At 37.4% G+C, this 18,637-nt stretch overlaps 2 protein-coding genes across 5 annotated transcripts; one reads left to right on the top strand and one right to left on the bottom strand.

The window, feature by feature from the left end:
* Positions 1–1,614: 1,614 nt before the first annotated feature.
* On the bottom strand, positions 1,615–7,898 carry LOC135582955 (pyruvate dehydrogenase (acetyl-transferring) kinase, mitochondrial-like). 4 transcript variants are annotated; one of them, XM_065162529.1, is made up of 8 exons: positions 7,541–7,898; positions 6,074–6,245; positions 5,743–5,923; positions 5,173–5,320; positions 3,363–3,573; positions 2,620–2,693; positions 2,369–2,428; positions 1,615–2,183 (listed from the first exon to the last, which is right to left on the bottom strand). In XM_065162529.1, the coding sequence occupies exons 1-8, from the start codon at positions 7,787–7,789 to the stop codon at positions 1,953–1,955; spliced, it is 1,326 nt and encodes a 441-aa protein (XP_065018601.1). In that variant the 5' UTR covers positions 7,790–7,898; the 3' UTR covers positions 1,615–1,952. The 4 variants fall into 4 exon arrangements, 3 of the variants coding, with proteins under 3 accessions (XP_065018601.1, XP_065018600.1, XP_009411596.2); XM_065162528.1 differs by having other exon boundaries at positions 6,074–6,332; positions 7,541–7,897; XR_010498566.1 differs by having other exon boundaries at positions 2,104–2,183; positions 2,561–2,693; positions 6,074–6,332; positions 7,541–7,897.
* A 1,934-nt stretch (positions 7,899–9,832) lies between these two features.
* On the top strand, positions 9,833–15,705 carry LOC135645384 (nuclear envelope-associated protein 2-like). Its single transcript, XM_065163706.1, has 6 exons — positions 9,833–10,283; positions 10,628–10,900; positions 10,995–11,102; positions 13,508–13,969; positions 14,068–14,169; positions 15,251–15,705. Exons 2-6 carry the CDS (start codon positions 10,703–10,705, stop codon positions 15,416–15,418), a joined length of 1,038 nt encoding a protein of 345 aa, XP_065019778.1. The 5' UTR covers positions 9,833–10,283; positions 10,628–10,702; the 3' UTR covers positions 15,419–15,705.
* The last annotated feature ends 2,932 nt before the right edge of the window (positions 15,706–18,637 follow it).

Here is an 18,637-nt window from a genome sequence, read left to right as displayed (position 1 = left end):
ACTCTGATTAGCTGTTTCTTTAATGTATAAAACAGCTTTTCGCCCAATATTATCGTATATTCAACGGGTCCCACAACAATCGACTCGTATCTGCGTCACGTTGTCGTCGGTTTGCTGCCGGCTGGATTTGAAGATGGAGCGATCCGTGCATGTGCAAGAAGGAAGAGTATTATTCCACGGGAGAAAAAGGAGTGGGGACGAATAAAACAGGAAACTATGTCCTACACGCACGAAGAGCAACCCGTGTCGTACCCCTGCTCAGCATAAAATGCGGAGACCATCATCTTTGTTCCTCCGTACACTGTGGAATTAATACGGACGGTTCAGATCATCTGATGCGTTCTGTGGGTCAATCTTCGGGTGCAGAAAAGGGTGCCGGTACACGGAAATGGAGATATGAATAATTCTCTTAATGTTTTTACATATCTGACCCTTTCAAGGTTTGGAAATAATATATTTACCCTTGTGAGTATATATGTGTGTGTGTGTCCAAATATTAACATCCATTAGAAAAATATAATCTAAAGCTAAAAAAAATATAAAATAAGTAAAATATAGCAAAATTCACAAAGGAGAAATATATGGTAGTTTTTCCAAATATAAAAAAATTTCCCAAAGGAAAAAGATACAAAATTCAGAATATGTTCCACCCACCTACACCTAAATCATAAACTCTAAAACAACTTAAATTTTCATACTTTTTAACCTTCAAATTCTGAATCTCATTTTTAATTTTTTTTTTCATATATATTTTTAATTTTTTGTCTTGTTTACATCATTATCATCTCCAAAACTAGTGATTGTCAATGCATCATCAATCTCTATAAATTGAATATGTCAATTAATTTAGTCAAAGATATTAAATTTCATCATTGTCATTTATATTCATAAATGTTTGGAAAAAAAATATATTATCGACAAGACATGCTCAATTGGCATCCTTACACGTATTTTGACTTTTCTACCCTCGGAAACCTTTTGAAGTGAAAATAAATAAATAAATATCATCTATCCATATTCCCTATTAGTATTATTATTATTATTATTATTTATAGATTTTTGATTTGTTTATGTGTAAAATAGTTTGGAACCCACAGCTTTTTTCTTCTTTTCATTCTTCGTTCTCTGCCTCTCCATCAGCTTCTCTCTCATCAACGTCACTGAGTCCATGTCGTGACGTGATGCCGACACTCTCCTCGTCCGTCCCTATGCAGAAACCTTTTTCTCGAGAAAAGAAATAAAACATCATATCACTACCAATAAATATGTCCTCCTCCTCCTTATCATTATTGTTATTATTTCCCCTTTGTCCTCCGTTAGCACTTACTGCTCGTCTGCAAGTGTAGTAGTACAAAGTTGGGCGTTGATGACGGAGGTAAAGTTTGGAGGAGTCGTGCAATCTTGACGTGGAAACCACCAATTGAGGTCACATCCTTTTTTTTTTCCCCTCTTTAATCATTCCTCGTTACAGCTTTCAGCACCGACGGCTTCGAGAGCTGTGCTTTTGTTGACATTTCCTCCCCCCACACTTTGGTTAGTGGCGGCAATTGAGGGGAGCTATTTCTCCATTGTAATTTTTCATGGGATTTATCAACCCAAGTCATACAAAATACATGATGTCCAAGAAAAGAACAAGTAATATTTTTTTCTACAGACAATATATCATACATGGATTCATCGAACAAGTTGTGTTGGTGGTGGAAGTCTGATGATGCATTGGATCGTACTTTTCATACTTTGCTAAAAAGCATAAAAGAGAACACGGACTCACTTTAATCGTCGGCCACATCCAAAAAGATTCCCAACACCCCTGATGAACACATATTTGGCTGCATCAAGCACGGTTCCTTAACGAGGATGGCAAGACATTACAAAGCGTCTCTGAGAGGCCTCACTCGGATCTACCCATCATCCAAGATGCTTCCATCTTTCCATGTCAAAGATTTGTGCTGTCACGAATGAGCTGAAAGATACATGCAATATGAACTTGACCATAATTTTCTGATTTCCACGTTTGAGTCTATCTTGAAATCATGTCCAGACCTTTCATGTTGGCACTCGCTTGAAGAAAAGAGAAGAAGAAAGCATGAAACACCCAATCCTAAGAACTCACAACATACATGAAGCATGGATGAGGTTTTATCCACAAACTGTTCTCTTTCCTTCCCCATCCAGCCCATCATCTGTAAAGTAGCACAATAATTGAAGAGTTAGCAATAAGATGTTGATGATGCAATGTAAGATGAGTCTTGACAAGTGTAGCAAGAGACACACTAATTTAATTAAAATTATTCACTATTTGTTCAACACATTCGATGGCTGCAGCCTCTTAAATAAGCATGAAAAGGTTAAAGGAGGGCTCCTTCACCTTAGGGGAGGGGTTCTTGTGAGTCTCCGAGTCGAGACAGATGAAGGTAAGCATCGGTTCCTGCAAAAAAGGTTGCGAAATGAAAACCCCGTCAGTGAAAGCATGCCATATACTGTATTAGAAGCAGTTAATCTTTAGGATGTATCATTTCCTTTCTCCCAAAAGACCACTGTCAAATGCTAAGAAACTCACAGTGATTATTAACAAGGAATTTGTAAAATCTGTAGCAGCCTTCTTTTCTGTGTAGGTACCTCAGTGTAACTCAAAACACAACTTATCTCTTGACCCAGGCCAAACACAGATCCTACATCCAAAGGTGTTGAACCTAGAAAAGGAGCCACGGAAACTAAACTTGTGACATCATTTAACTTCTAATTCACAAAAAAAATAAATTGCTACAAGAAGTCAAATGTCGATAAGGTGCTGGTACAACTGGTCATCCGAGGTCCATTAATCAAAAGCTTATTAAGACAGACAAGCTAATTCAGACCTGCTTAGTTGACTAGGCCAGTATGAATTTGACACAAAATTATGCTCATACGTGGATTTTTCAATCTCTATGACCAGAAGAAGTAAAGTGATACGAACAAAGAAGAACTGCAGTGATGCCACTGAATACTCAAATTAAGCAACTGATCAAACACTAGATAGCTGTTAATCACACAACGAAAAGCAGTCCTACGTGGTAAATGTGCCAGTGTTGAAGTAGCACAGGAACCTGTAAATATGCCAGAGTCCTACCAGATACAAGGTTGGGGTATCTAGCACATTATTGTCATAAATTGTTTTCTATATAACACTAGATCTGATCTGACATATATTTCTGTCACAGAGTTTGATGGTTTTGCATGAACTGTCATGTACTTTTGGAGCATATATTCCCATGCCCCCCAAAAAAATCTGAATAGGAACATGGGTATACGCATGTCGGAGTCCAAACAGCTCAAAATGAACTTGATATCAAGTGTCAAGCTAAACAAAGACTTGGACTTACCATATCCTTCCATAGAGATTATTTGCAAATCACCACCAAAATATCGAGCATAGAGACGACTAATTGGAAGCCCATAACCGTAACCAGCCATAGTTACTCCATTCGAGACTCCACAATAGTCTTCATCTAGTGGATTTTTTGCGGTACTATAGACATAAGTGAAAATCTTTGCAAGGCCACTTCTTGGTATACCACCCCCTTCATCCGATATCTGCAAAAATCAATGACAGATCAATATCCATATTATCGCAGTGGTCAAGAAACCCATTAATTTTGGCTGGGAAAACCCAACAGCTACTTTGGTTAATGGTTTGTGAAAACTGGAATATGTAGCCATAGAAAATTATACATACAGAAGAGAATCAAAAGTGCAACAACAATGAGGAAGGTGTAAACAAGAAATCGAACAAGAGGGGAGACATGCAAACTGATAATAAAAAGTATTAAATTTCATAATAGAGATTTATTTCCAAGATTTTGGAAAGAGACTTTGCACAAATAAGGCACATGGTTATATTTCATTTGAAAATGAGATTCAGTTTGGAGGTTCACCACAGGTCATCACAACAGTTTTACATGTTTTTTAATCATTATATAGTCAAATAAACACCAGAACATAGTAAAAGTTTCTTGCATTATTCCTCATTGCTCTTTGAAATTCTCTGGTGGGAGAGCAACTTGGTACCTCCGGAAGCAGTGAGCTAGAATTTATGAAGATGTATTTTCTGGAGGAACACTGCCTGTTTTCATTTTCTGATGGTTTACAACAGTTGGCAAAAAGGAACGTAACTAATCATGCAATATAACTTGGCTTGATTTTACTTCATACCTTCTTTTGTTATGTCAGTAACGATCAATGTTTTTAAAAGCGTTAGGCACCAAGGTCCCAAAATGTTGGAGGCACTAGGCACCTACTTGAGTAAAGCGAAGTGCTCCAGAATATTAAAATATAAAAAAATATATGGAGGAAGGCGAGGGAAGGAGAGGGCAGTGAACGAAGCGGCGGACAAAGGTGGCGTCAGTGGAGGAAGCTGCAGACAAAGGCAACGGCAGAGGAGGAGGCTGCAGACGAAGGCGGCGACAACAAAGGAGGAAGCTATGGACGAAGGTGTCGTCCATAGCTACGAATGAAGGGAGCGACGGTAGACATAGGGTTCAAAGATAAACCGTGTTGGGGGGTTGTGTTAGGGCAAATTAGTTGATTTGATTGAACCAACTTGCTTGTTCAATTGAACCAGGCATGAACCTAGACCCATCTTCACTTGGGCACTCGCCCGAAACAATCGGACGATGCTTCATCGAAACACCTCGCCTGAAGGTTTTACGAGACGCTCGGGCCTCACCTCGCCTTGCCCAGTGCCTAGGCGAGCGCTTGAGCACATTTTGAAAACACTGGTCAGGACATTAGATCATGAGGTTTTACGACATTTTTTAACACATTTGAAAGGACAAAAAAGTATACCCAAGAAGACTTGACTAAGCCATCAATAATAATGATAAACATTTTGTGAGAAAATAAATATGTAGTTGTAGCAGTTTGAGGTAAATTTGGATCTCAATTTCTATGTTTTAAAATAACTAAGCATAAGCAAATCTTCTGCATTATATTCAAATACTGCAGCTTTCAGAGACTATGGATGAACTTAAATGATACAGGAGTATAGAGGAAGTTAACATGGAGTAACTAAGTCATAAATAATTGATAAATTTGTTCTACTAGTCTCTTTCTCAAGCCACCAGTTGCTTGATTACGAGGTATGAATAGGTAACTAACAGAAACTGCAAACAAAAGTGACCATTGGAGGCATACCTTTATTGTAACATCCTCTATCCCGTCAGCAACAATAATTCTAACAGGAGGGGCATCCTTGTCAGAATCCATGAAACGCTCTTGTACTGCACGCAGAGAGTTCTTCACCAACTCAAAGAGCATAAGATGCAAATGTGATGGAACGTACCTGGTTTAGAAAAAGTAGTAAAAAAGAATCAGATAAATTCATGGTGTGATGGAAAGTTAGCACACAAAATGTGAAAAGTACATGAATAAAATTTCAAATTCATAAGGTAGAACAACATTTAGAATTCGTTATTGTGAAAATTAGAATAACTCATGTAGCAACTTCTGCAGCTTTTGCTTGTATGGCAGATATAGCAGGACAAATTCCAAAACCTATTCAAGTTTAGCCTGTAGGGAATATATAGCAGGAAGGTACAGCAGTTTATCAAAAGATACAGCTTAATTATGAGTTTGCTAACTTACATACTACAGTTATATAAAAGCAAGAACACAGAAATGAAACATTGACTATAATGCTTACAAAATCAATGGCTACAAGTCATGGCAATCAATGACCATAATGAATGTACAAGTAACACTTACGGAAAGGTGAAATTTGGATCGCCATATATGTCAACCTCAGGAGCACTCCCGTACTCCCGGAAACATATACTGCGGGCATCGTCGCTAGCAGTTCGGGCCACTTGCATTGGAGAAAGTTTAGTGTTTATTTGACCAACACATCCTGGTTCTGGATCAGGATCGTGCAAAGCTACATGCTGCCCTGAATTTTACACAAATCAAAGATTTCCTTATGGTTGGATAAAGAATACAGGAAAATCATGCATGGATCTGTTTCCATGTAAACTATACAGCAAAATGGAATAAAAAGCACGTGTGGCATTAAGCAATTGGCAACAGGATTGATGCTGACCTATAAGCATACGAATCCCAATTCTTGACATGTAAAAACGGTCGAGAAATTGATGAATCTCTTCAAGTTCTTTTGGCACGAGCTTGCGATTCATGTCTCTCTTTAGCTGCTGTACACCTAAAGCCATTGCTGGTACCACGTTGTTATGCCTCAACTTGATCATCTTGATCAACTGAGTGAAAGATAATTCATCATGTGGGTCTTTGATTTTTGGAAAGGATCGAAGATCACGAAAAGAATCTAGATACCAATCTCTGACCTTAAAAGGACAATGGAGATATCAGCCTCAACAAAGATCTTAGATTTTCATGTTAATATGACAAGCATACACTGCTGGTAATGGGATTTGCAATTTATGTAAAGAAAGAAAAGGAAGCCGAGAAAGAAAGCAAAGAAAGTATCAACAATTCATTAGCAACCGCAAGCATTTTATAAAAATACGGCGCTAGAGACCCAAAACTACTTAAGAGAAAGCAGTAAATTGCTCATCAGACCACAGGAAATATCTGCTATCACCCATTTTTAGCCGTGTCTAACTTGGCGTACGAAAAACAATTGTGCCGTCATGTCCCTGACCTTCCACTGAGAACTTTGTCCAAAATAATGCAGAAGTCTCATTATACAAAAAAGCAAAGAATACTGCTTTTAGTAATGCACCACATAACCATGTCTGATGCGTCAAGAACCAAAACCTTCATCTTTAAATACCACTAAGTGTGGGAGAAGAAGAAATGGAACACACACCCCGCATCTAACTCATATTTAACTACCAAAAGCATATGAAAGAAAGCAAATCCAAGCAAGTGATTACAAAGAGAAAAACGAACTTCACAACCAGATACTGTGAAGAATCAAAAGGAGAATCTTTTCAACCAATAGTCTTAATGCCACATTAATCTCAACTCTCAACCAACTTCAAAGTTGTCCTAAATCGATCTACAGAGTTCGCTTAAATCGCTGCAGAAGCCGAGCCAAATCGATGCAACGATTTCTTCCGATATGCAAATCTGGAACTTCTTTTACAGAGAGAACGAAGATGCCATCCTTGGATATTTCATGCCCAATAATCAAGTTATGACTACGCAAACGGCATAATCCAGAGGTACCCTGCGTTTATTATTTCTCAAGATATCAAACCCCAAGAAATCCCAAACACCTGTGATCAGAATACCAAAACAAACCTCAGATTGGAAGATCACGTGTGACTAAAAATCGATTTAGTGCAATCTTGCAATTCAAAATGCCATTTTCCCTTTTATCCTGGACAAAAGAAAAGGGTAGATTCCTGACACCTAATAGCCTCAAAATTTCATCAAAGATCCTAACTGCACCAGCCAAAGGTAAGACAATATTCAAAATCAAGAACCGTAAACGCATCTATCACTAAAATTCGCATGGAAAACCAAACGGCGCACAAGAAAAGCAAGGATCCAAATCCACAAACCCGTCCAAGTGAATAATGAGCACCTTCAAGACGGCCGGTTTGCCGGACAAGCCAAGGGGCAGGGACTCCAGCTCAATGGCCCTCCTGGCGATGCGTGCGGAGAGCTCCTTGTGGAGGAACTGGGCGGAGAGGAGGAGGTTCGTCGGGGTGGGGCGGGCGCCGAACTCCATCATGTAGCGGAGGCTCACCCCGTTGCGCTTCATGGCTCCCCAGCGCCGCACCTCCTCGGCCAGCCCCTTGGGGACGGACTCCGCCGCCTTCTTCGCCGCCATACGGCCGAGACGCTCAGGATCGAGGCAACAACGAGGAGGCGGGAGGCGGAGGAGGTCCCCAAAACGCAGGCATCGGGGAGGGAGGAGGGGGGAAGAACAACGAAGAAGGTAACGAGGGTCGCGTCCTTTTAAGTAATTTTGACCAGCTTTTAATTTTGACCCTTTGGTCTTTTCGATATTGGCATTATACTGACGTGGATTGCCGTAAGGATAGCGTCGGAAGGGTTTCGACGCAGGCGCCGTCTACATGCGTCAAGATTGGTGGGAATCGTGATCCTTTCTTTTCCTGATGCTGAGTCACCAATATCGTCGTGGATTTCTAATATATTCTTTTTACGTTTTTTTGTGTGTGTATATATATATATATATATGTATATATATAATTTTCACGAATCTTTATTGCTCGTGCTTTTTTTTTTCTCATCTATATGATATAATATTCATACATAATTCATTTTAAGTGTCACTTAAATGCATCAATCCTAAATAAATAGCCTATCATACATGACTAAAATATAAGGGATGTATATGGCACATTGAAATTCTCGTTATAGAGGCATTTTAATTAAGTTCATATTACTCGGTCAAAAGGTTTATAGTAAGTGGCTGTCGATTGTCAAGCCAACATGAACATATCCAGAAAATTGGATTGGAATGGATCCAAGTTGGTCCAAATCTGATGTAAAAAATATAAAAAAAGGAAATTATATATCTCCCTACAAAGCCACTACTTTTTGAATTCATCCACTGACTATGATAAGTTAATTATTAGTTAAAATGAATGAATTTTTAAACTCTAATTCTAACATATGTATGAGAGTTATCACAACACTAAAATTAATACATAGTATTATTATTATTATTATTGTATATGTATATATAATGCTTTCATTTGTGGATAAAAGTTAGTGATTTAAGGTATTTAATTCAACAATTGATACATATTATTAGCCTTGAATAACCAAATAAGGAATAATTTTAATTATTATTATTTAAAAATAAAACCAATATGAAATTAATTTTTTATATATTATTAAAAATTCTCTCTCATATCCTTAGAGAGAATTGTTTAAGTTTAGAGGATTGTATAAGTTTGGCTTGCATGTGGGAACAATCAAACATTTGTTTTGGCTGTCTTAGGTGACTCTTTTAATTTTAATTTTTTATTTTAAAATATATAATATTATATATATATATATATATATTATTTATATCACTCATGCTATATTAAAAATTGAAATTCTATTGATCTAATTTGAAGTCGTTAAGAAATGTTTGCAAGATAAATATCATGATAACTTTATCTTCAACATTTTAATATCGGGTTAATTATATATTACACTTGTACTTATTTGTCTTTACTATATCGGTCTTTATATTTTTAAAATTTATAATGAGATCTTTATTCTTATGAAAATAAAATATTTAATCTCATTTCTTCTCGTGTCATCAATTCTATATATGAAAAAGACCATAGAGTTGATCACTAAATATGTGCTGACTCATCTCACTTTTATTTATTATTAAGTATATAGAGTGTTTTTCGTTAATAAAATCGATAACATAGGAGAAATGAGGTTAAATATTTTACTTTCATAAGTATAAGTATAAGGATTTCATTATAATTTTTTAAAACGTAAGAATGAAAATATTAGTCATTGAAGAGATATCTTCTTAGGGAAAACGTTTGAGTTTTCCTATCTTTTGGTGTGTTCTTAGATCCTAACATTTGAATTCTCATTTCGTAGTAGACATATACTAATCAAAATCCCAACCCTATAATTTGACCCAATTGAGGGCAATGAAGTCTTTTCGTACCGCCCAAACAAAGGAGTAATAGACAATACGGCACCTCGTGAACCGCCACGTGTCGGTCATCCTTCCGGCTACTAGAGGCCCAAATTTGGATTTGCCGCGCGGTTTTGGTTCGGCCGGGCCAAGGAGGCTCCGAACCCGAACCATAGCTCCGGAAGGTGACCTATTTATATGCGTCCGAACCAGGGGATGCTCACTTCAACCACTTCCCCTGTCTGCGAGTAGGAATCGATGATCCCGAGCTCGTGCTTTTGAAGAGGAAAAGAGAGATTTTGATCGCTCCGCTTGAAAGATCGAGTTTGAATCCTTGTTACTGCTAAAAGATCTCATCGTCTTTCGCGGTCTGTTATTCGATGTAGCTTCCGGGACCGGAGGAGACGCTTCTGGTGCCGAGGCGCTGATGTGTGGGTTTCTTCCTGGGTCCCCTGACAAGGACGTGGATGAGATGGGTAAGAAGGGGAAGTGGTACTCAAAGGTCGAGCTTTTCTAAGGATTTACTCTCGATATTTCGGAAGAAGCACTAAGTTCGTAGATCGACTTGAGGCTTTGGAGGTGAGGTTTCGATCGGAAGGAGTGAAATAGTCTGCAAAGTTTTAGTTTTACGCGGGTTTTGGGAGAGAAAAGTGCGGCTTTGGAGGTGCAGTTTCGGCGAGTTGCGGTTTGGGTTGATGCCATTGAGGTAAGGAAACGCTCTCCTTGTAATTTTTGTGTTAGAGATATGGCGGACATAACGTTGCAGCTTGTAAGGACTCGCTATCGATTGATCTCGGTTCCCCTTTTGTTGAGATGCTACTGGCCATGATTCTAGCAAAGTCCAGAAAAAAAAAGTTTAATATTTGTTTCATTGTGAGTGTACGGAATTGTTCTTTTGCGTCATTTCGGATGTAGATGCAGACCACCGTTTTCGCTTTGAACTCCGCCAGGGGCCCAAAGCCGGACGTTGGCGTTTTGAATTCGAAGCAGGTTAGGGTAAACTGTAGCCATTTGTTGCCTAAATCATAGTGCGACCCCTATGGTTTACAGAGGGAGATCGAGATTCTGCCCAAACGTGACTTCTTTCGGACCCAGTCCTTCGCAAGTTAGGTCGGGAATGTGCTGATGTCTACCACGGACACGGTAGAGGCTTCGGCATCGTCTTCATCAGCTGTAGAGTTCGACCCGCTTCTCAAGGACCTGGAAGAGAAAAGGTTGAGCTTCAAGAGGAACGTAGTTTCGTTGGCAACGGAGCTGAAAGATGTCCGGCGTCGGTTGGTCTTGCAGGAGCAGTTGTTCGCGAGAGAGACCCTCACGAGAAAGGTAGGTTTTTTATCTTCTTGATGCTATGAGTGGAATCGTACGACGCTGTGGTTTTCTTGCAATCCGAAAGAAAATGTTTTGTTGTCCCTGACAGGCAACAGAGAAGAAGGCGAAGAGCATGGAGGAAGACATAGGCCGGTTACAGATATGCCTACGAGAGAAGGATGAAAAGCTGAAGGCATCTACTTCTGCTAGTGTGGAGGTGCAATGCTTGGGAATTTCCTTGATGTTTTGCTTTTAATTCTAGTCTCGAAATGGTATTAGGGCTTGTTAAGTTTCGTTCCTGCTTTCCTTTGGTTATTGGATGCTGATATTTTTCTGATTAGTTGGATCTATTTCTGTAAGGAAGGACCATATGTGATGTCGGGTATTAGAGTCAAAAGGATTGTTAATTATTTGCTGGTTGCTTAGAAATTTTCTCCTATTTGAACAAAAGAAATATTATTTCTTAGGGCTGACGAATTGAGATAAGTCTTTGTGTATTTCTTGCCAAATAACTTAGATTTCGGTACACACTGTCGATTTATCATTTCAGTTAGGTACACAATTTGTGAAGACAATTTGCTTATGTAAGTATAAATTTCCTGAGCTTTCTGATAATAAATATGTATAATGCCTTTCTTCTTTGCTAAATATTTGCATATATAGGGCTTTGGGCTTCGAGTTTAGAATTTGTTTGATTAAGGCTGTGAGAGCTTGTGAGTTTGGAAACCAAATTCTAGCAACTGATAATAAATTTACAGTTGGAGGTGATACCACTTATGTCATGCAATTGAATACACATGTTTGGATTAAACAATTTAGCCTTGGTGTTATTTAGTGCATGGACTCTGATTTGGTATTAAAGTTTGAACCTAAGGTACTACAACTTAGACAATTAAGGGTATCTTTGGCTGTGTTCTCGAATACATGTTGTCTTTTTGAAAATGAAAAAAAATTATACTTGTTTGGATAACAATTTTCTGTTCTGTCTGAAAACCATTCTTAAAATATTCTTAAAACACCATGCTACAGGTTTTATTGGGTAGACGAACCTAGGAATTTGTGAATTTGATAAGCTAACCAATCCAAAATGAGTTTTCATACCCAACATTTTGGACATTTTTTGATTGGTGATCAGGGTTGTACATGTTGATTGGTATAACAATATGGAATTAAGACACATGCATGATTTTAATGGATCTAAAGTGAGGATTGATCACTAAAACTTTAAGTCGGGTCTGGATCAGGATTTTGGTTATTGAGCTTGTAAAAATGCTTATTCTCACCAATTCAATATTGTTATTATAATGTGGTTATCATGATATGCACATGTATGATGTATGTAATACATGATATTGATATAGTTGATACACTATATGAAGTTCTTATGGTGCGTAAGGCTACAAATAAATCCTACCATGCATGTAAATATGTGGATGAGTCTAAGATGGTTGGGAAGTGTATAGCATTCTATTAATTGTGTCAGCCCATCCCAGCAAACAAATGCAACTCCTTGGTAATGGAAAAGAGAGGATGAGTTCTTTTGTGGTTTGAAGAAGTACAAGGGGCTTATCTGCTCAGTTTGAATTAATTACCATTCTCAGTTGGACATCAGAAATGATTATCTTTGCTCTCCCATGTACTCTGTCTTCTCCATTCTCTCCTCAATATCTCCATCGCTGTATCTAGCCGTTTTTGGCTTTTTGCTGCCATGATCAGAGCCAGGTGTATTCTCTATCATAATATCTTCTCTGTGCACTTGGTCTTTGTGTTCATCTCCTTATTTACTTGATCCTTCAGATCAATATTTGTTTGTTATCTCTTTTTCTTTGACATTTGTGCCTTTCATCCTTACAGCTCTCCTCATTAAGCATCAATGATGAACACTGCTTCTGTATGGGAGAGATCAGTTGTGGTGGTGGGAGAGCATACCCTCAAATGCTTAGCAGTATTTTATAATTCTGGTGATCAATCTCTTTCTTATTTTTGAGCAAGCCCATTTTTCCTCTTCCAATTTTCACTTCTTGCTAAGATATTACATTTTCTTTTGTTGGTCCAAGCACTTTGTTAAATCAAATCTGGTTTTTGTTTGAGGAGAGTCTTGAAATCCATTATTGGCACACAATGCTACATCAAAATTTGTACTATTCAATTTTGGCCTTCAGTGAATCTGACATCTATAATAACCATGATTTCTAAAGTTGGCTTGGACATTTCTATAACTATGATTTCTGTCAACTTCATGAGTTGGCATTTAATGGGGGTCACCATTGTGTAAGATGATCTGCAATTTGAACCTTATCTTTGAATTGGTGTCTTCCCTTTGTGCCTTCTACAGCATGGAGGCTATGCAGCTTCACTTTGCAAGTTTGAAGCTTGGGGAATGAAGGGTAGTTCATTCATGCACATTAGAAAGTTTTTGCCTGGCATTGATCCTTCATCACTATGTCTGTGGAGAACTTAGCATTATTGCATGAAGAATTAACCAGGTTTAGGTTGGTGCTTTACGACCTTCACCATCTTACTCAAGTTTAAGACATTGCTTGTCTCATGCATTAGCCTGCTCTGTGCAATTTTTTTTTATTTTTTTTGTGAAATCATCTAATATTGTTTCTTTGCATGCAGTACATGAAAGATCTGGATGACTTGAGATCTGAACTATCAATTACTCAAGCCACCGCAGAGGCCAGTGCTGCATCAGCTCAATCAGCTCAATCCCAGTTTTTGGACTTGTTGAGAGAACTAGATGAGAAAGATAGTTTATTAGCTGAGCATGAAACCAGAGTAAATAAACTAGGGGAACAAATAGACCTTCTGCAGAATGATCTTCAAGCAAGAGAGCTCTCTCAAAGGCGGCTTAAGGATGAAGTACTGCGAATGGAGCAAGAGATAATGCATGCAGTTAATGTAGCTGGATCTAAAAAGGATTGTGAGCTCAGGAAGATTTTGGCAGAAGTTTCCCCAAAGAACTTTGAGAACATCAATAAGCATCTGAGTGCAAAGGATGAAGAGATCGCCAAGTTGAGGGATGAGAACAGGATCTTGTCAGCACACTGGAAACAACAAACCAAGGAACTGGAAGCCCAGGTTAGTCTTAGTGAGTTGACTGCAAATTCTTGTTTGCTATAGGTTTTTTAGGACAGAATTCGATATGTTTGCTTATTTGGTATTTTTCATGGGTGCAGCTAGAGAAACATCGTATGACTAATGAGGAGCTGAATGATAGGATAATCAAACTTGAACTCTGTCTACAAGAAGCACAGAACCAAATGCAGACACTTCAGAAGGTTTTTTTTTTTCCCCCCAATGTTGAAAATTCTCCATCATTTTGTTTGTTTCCTCTTTTATGTACTTGATATATATCTAATTGGAGTTTAAGCATACTACTATTCAGCTATCAGATTAACTTGCCTCAATTCATTGGCTGATTACAAATGTTTTTTTCCCACTGTTTTCTCTTGCAGCAGAGTGTTATTGATCATAGTGGATGTTACTTAATGCCTTTATATTTTACATTCACACATGTGCAGTTTGAGATTGAATGGCTGATATGTAATCCTCTTAGCTAACTGCAAAAGAAATGGAAAGATCAACACTGGTTGCCACATCTAAATATATATCCTTATGCATAATAAACAAAAATTCTATTCATTGGAATTCTTGCTTATCTGTGCTTCAATGATTTGTTGTTTCTTATGGTAAAATGCTCTTTTCAATCAACTTAACCTTGTACATGTAAAACCCACAATTGTAGTTCCCCATGCCATTATTTGATTTCTTCTCAATTATAATTTAGCTGTCTACTACTCACGAGTGAAAGTCACAGCATTTCAAATGTCTCATTTATATGAATTGGGATTCATAAAAGCCAAAGATATATATTTATTTTGTATGTTGCAAATTTATTATGCTATAATTAGCTATAATATGCTGAACCTGCCACATAGAGAAATTTGAAGAATGAACAATCAATATGAGCTTTTAAAGCTAGCCCATAATAACTAATTGTTTGAATTGTGAAATCTCCAATTACTGGCATTGGTAACCCACCCAAAGCTAAGCAGTGTTGGTTGAGATCCTCCAGAGAGAGAGAGAGATATATATCTCCTATGTTACCTGTACCATGTGGAGGTATCGAAGTAGTTTCATACGAAAAACCAAACTCTGTCTTACGTAAGGTTGCCAAGGCTCAATTCGCAACTCTGATCATCATACATTCTAACCTTCAGACTATTAAACAGATTCTTAGCAACTTGTGGATTTGATTTTCCATTTATATTTTTCCTTTTCCCGTTAGATTATATAGCCTTTTCAACTCTTGTTCCATTTTATTTGTATTGTAACATAGGGCTTTCTCTCATTTAACAGATGGGAAAGAAAAGAGACAAGGCAATAAGAGAATTAAGAGATGAATTGGTTATGAAGCAACCAAACTCTGCATGTTGCGGCATTGAACTGAGCTTTTGGGAGAATCCAGGATTCAGGATTGTTGCTTCCATGGGCATGTTGATCCTGGTCGCTTTTGCAAGCCGATAGATCATATCAAACTTTTTTTTGCTCCTTGTAGATAGTGTTGGAAATTTGTTTTGGGAAGAGATCTTTTGTGTAGGGTATATTACAAGAAACAATCTCATGGACTTAATGCTCACCATTTTGATATCAAAATTTTTCTTCTTTTTGTAGCTGACCATATGATTCAGATGGTTAGAACAATATCTTTTCTGACTCCATGTAAAGGGTGTTTGAAACTTTGTTTTGAGAAGAGATCTTTTCTGCTGGGTATAGTTACAAGGAATGGTAAATACTATTGGACTTGGTGAGCTCCATTTGATGTCAAAGTCTCTCTACTTTTTGTAGCTCAGAGGACTACCCTTGTCACACTATCATCCAAAGATGCACTCTACATTTTGTAGCTCAGAGGACTACCCTTGTCACACTATCATCCAAAGATGCATTCGACCATGATTCAGATGGTTAGAACTAGAACTTTTTGGCTCCATTTTAAGAGTGTTGGGATTTTGTTCTGAGAAGAGATCTTTTGTGTAGGGTATATTGCAATGAATGATAAATACTCAATGACTCGATGATCATCATTTTGTTATCAAAGTTTCTATTCTATTTTTAGCTCAGAGGAATATCCTTAGTTAAAACTATGATTCATAAGTGTATCTAACTTAATTCTTATCCTTTCAGCATATACAATATGACTTAATTGCAAGAATTGAAATATCGTATCATATCGGTATTTCGAGCTTGGCTCGATATGATGGTCTCGTGTATCGAGCGGTACGCCAGGGCGTACTGAGCGGTATATCTAATTTAGGTGAAAATCCTCCGAAAATACCTGAAAATAAAAAAAATAAGATAAATTTTTTAAATTAGAAATAAATATAGTAATAGTATAAACTTAGTAAAATCAATGTAAATTAGGTAAGAATAGTATCATATATCGTTTTTAGGCTCTGAGAAATAGTGTTGTGTAAGGTTCTTATTTTAGTTCGTTATGGATTATCTTTTTGTAAATATTGAAATATCTACAGAAAAATCATTTGAATTTTAGACTATTTTGCTACAATATAAATTTTAAAATTCAAATGAATTAAATAATTACATATGTAGATATATATGATTGTTGATTCTACTATCAAAACGAACAACGAGCCTCCACTGGTGGTAGATCGGGGTCCTCGATCATATACATATGCATATCAATACGACATGTTTGTTGGACCCAATTATGAAATTGATCCCATGACATAGTATATTGATACACCGTATGCCATTGATGCATCAATGTAATGATGATCATAAGTTGATCGTTATGAATCACATTTGTTCGAGGTAGCTCCTAAGGTATATATTGGTGAATGTCAGAGCTTCAACTTTCGCTACTGATCTACTACTCTGTATCATACTATTGCTCAGAGAAGGATGACCAACTATCACCATACTATTGTTGCCCGTATAATTCTCTATAATACGATGACTGTGAATACGATGAGCTTCTTTCTGTGTCTATATCATGCATGCTATGTCGCATCTGCTCAAATTCATCCACTACCTTCCCCTTCCACTTTTCCTTCCGCCCATAAACTTGACCAGTACCTTGTTGAGTTCTATGATCTGAATCTTGGGTGACATATGTAAAATATTGCTCCTCGGTCTATGCACCACCCTCAAGTTATGTAGACAAGACCAACGATTAGCCGGCACCATTGCCATCACCCGTCGAGGCATTGCTATCTGTGTTGCTATCATGTCTCTGGACCAAGCGAGTTACTGATTGTGATTGTGAAGGTGTCTCGTCGCTCGACTCGATTCTTTCTAATAATGCGACTGATGCTATTGCCTTCCTCTTTGTCTTTGCACGTTGGGTGGACGACTGTGACCGTTGGGTGTCTGTAGTTCCTCTAGCAGCTTGACTCGATGTTGTTTGACTCCTACCACGTTGTGATCGAGGGAGATTTTCCACCTGTTGGGGTTGTGCTTCTTCTTCTTTTATTTCCTTGGTGATAAAACGTGAAAGATGCTGAGGGTCTCCTGCCTCATCAAGTAGAGGATCCTTTTGGTTTTCTGCTGCTTCAACCCAATCTAACATCACTTTGAATTTTCATTGTAGAATTGGAGGTCGATGGGATCAATATATGGTTCCTCTAGCTCCTTATTTAGCTCAGCACATCACAATCTTAGTCGCATATTATAATGGACATATACCAGTGTCTCTGACCGTTTATAGGAGAGTTTGTTGCGGACTTTTGTGTGAATCAATGCAAACGTTGATCAATTATGTTCGTAACCACTAGATGTTGTCGTATGTGAAAGTACACAAACGACCACCTTCCTTAAATATGGTGTATCCCCTCCAAATTGTAACCACCACTCAACTACAAAAAGATATAAATAAGATTTTATTAGCATAATAAATAATTAATATTAAATATAATTGTTAATTAATATTTGTAACTTTTACTCACCAGGATCCATAATGTAACAACACGATATAGCTACAATATCAGAAAATGAACCAACTGTTTCTCGAAATAATCGACCCTCTATAAGAGCATCGGTTGCATTAGTAATCTTTCGCAAGAGTCGATATATAACATTTCGTAGTGCCGTTAGTAAATCATTTTACGTTCCGAGAGCATACCGATATTGAATTGTCGGGTTTAGATAATATGTTACAAGACAGTTTTGTTAGTATGATTTTTTATTATCTAAAAAATAATAAATTAAATTATTCTAAATATGAATTTACTTGCATTATGGATATCTTGATCTATATGAACTTCGGTCCGACGATCAATGATCCGTACATATTAGTCGACCTTAAAATCATCTTTGAATGTTTTCCTGACCTTTTCTCTTATTGAAATCAACATATATTTAAGATACAACATCTGTGGATACTTATTCATATCAACCTTACGGAGAACAATATAAAGTAGTTCCACACTTTGTATGATTTCTAATCTCCCAAAATCTAGAAGAAAGAATGAACTTTTCTATCTTCTTTCCATCACTCAATCTCGAATATCTAGAATCATACCACTCTTGTGAGGTGACCATTTCCTTCAAACTATGCCTTTTTTTTTTTTTTTTTTTTTTTTTTTACTGTAGCGACTTTAATGTAATAAAATTGGTAGCAAATCGAGTGATTCCAAGTCGAAGGATCACACTATTTATATACTTTTGCATTAAAGCATGGACCCAATGATGATTATATATAAACTTTGTAATTGATTGTGCTCGAGC

The sequence above is a fragment of the Musa acuminata genome, chromosome BXJ3-8, assembly GCF_036884655.1.
Source record: "Musa acuminata AAA Group cultivar baxijiao chromosome BXJ3-8, Cavendish_Baxijiao_AAA, whole genome shotgun sequence".
Taxonomy (NCBI): Eukaryota; Viridiplantae; Streptophyta; class Magnoliopsida; order Zingiberales; family Musaceae; genus Musa; species Musa acuminata.
This window is presented reverse-complemented; position numbering and strand designations above follow the sequence as displayed.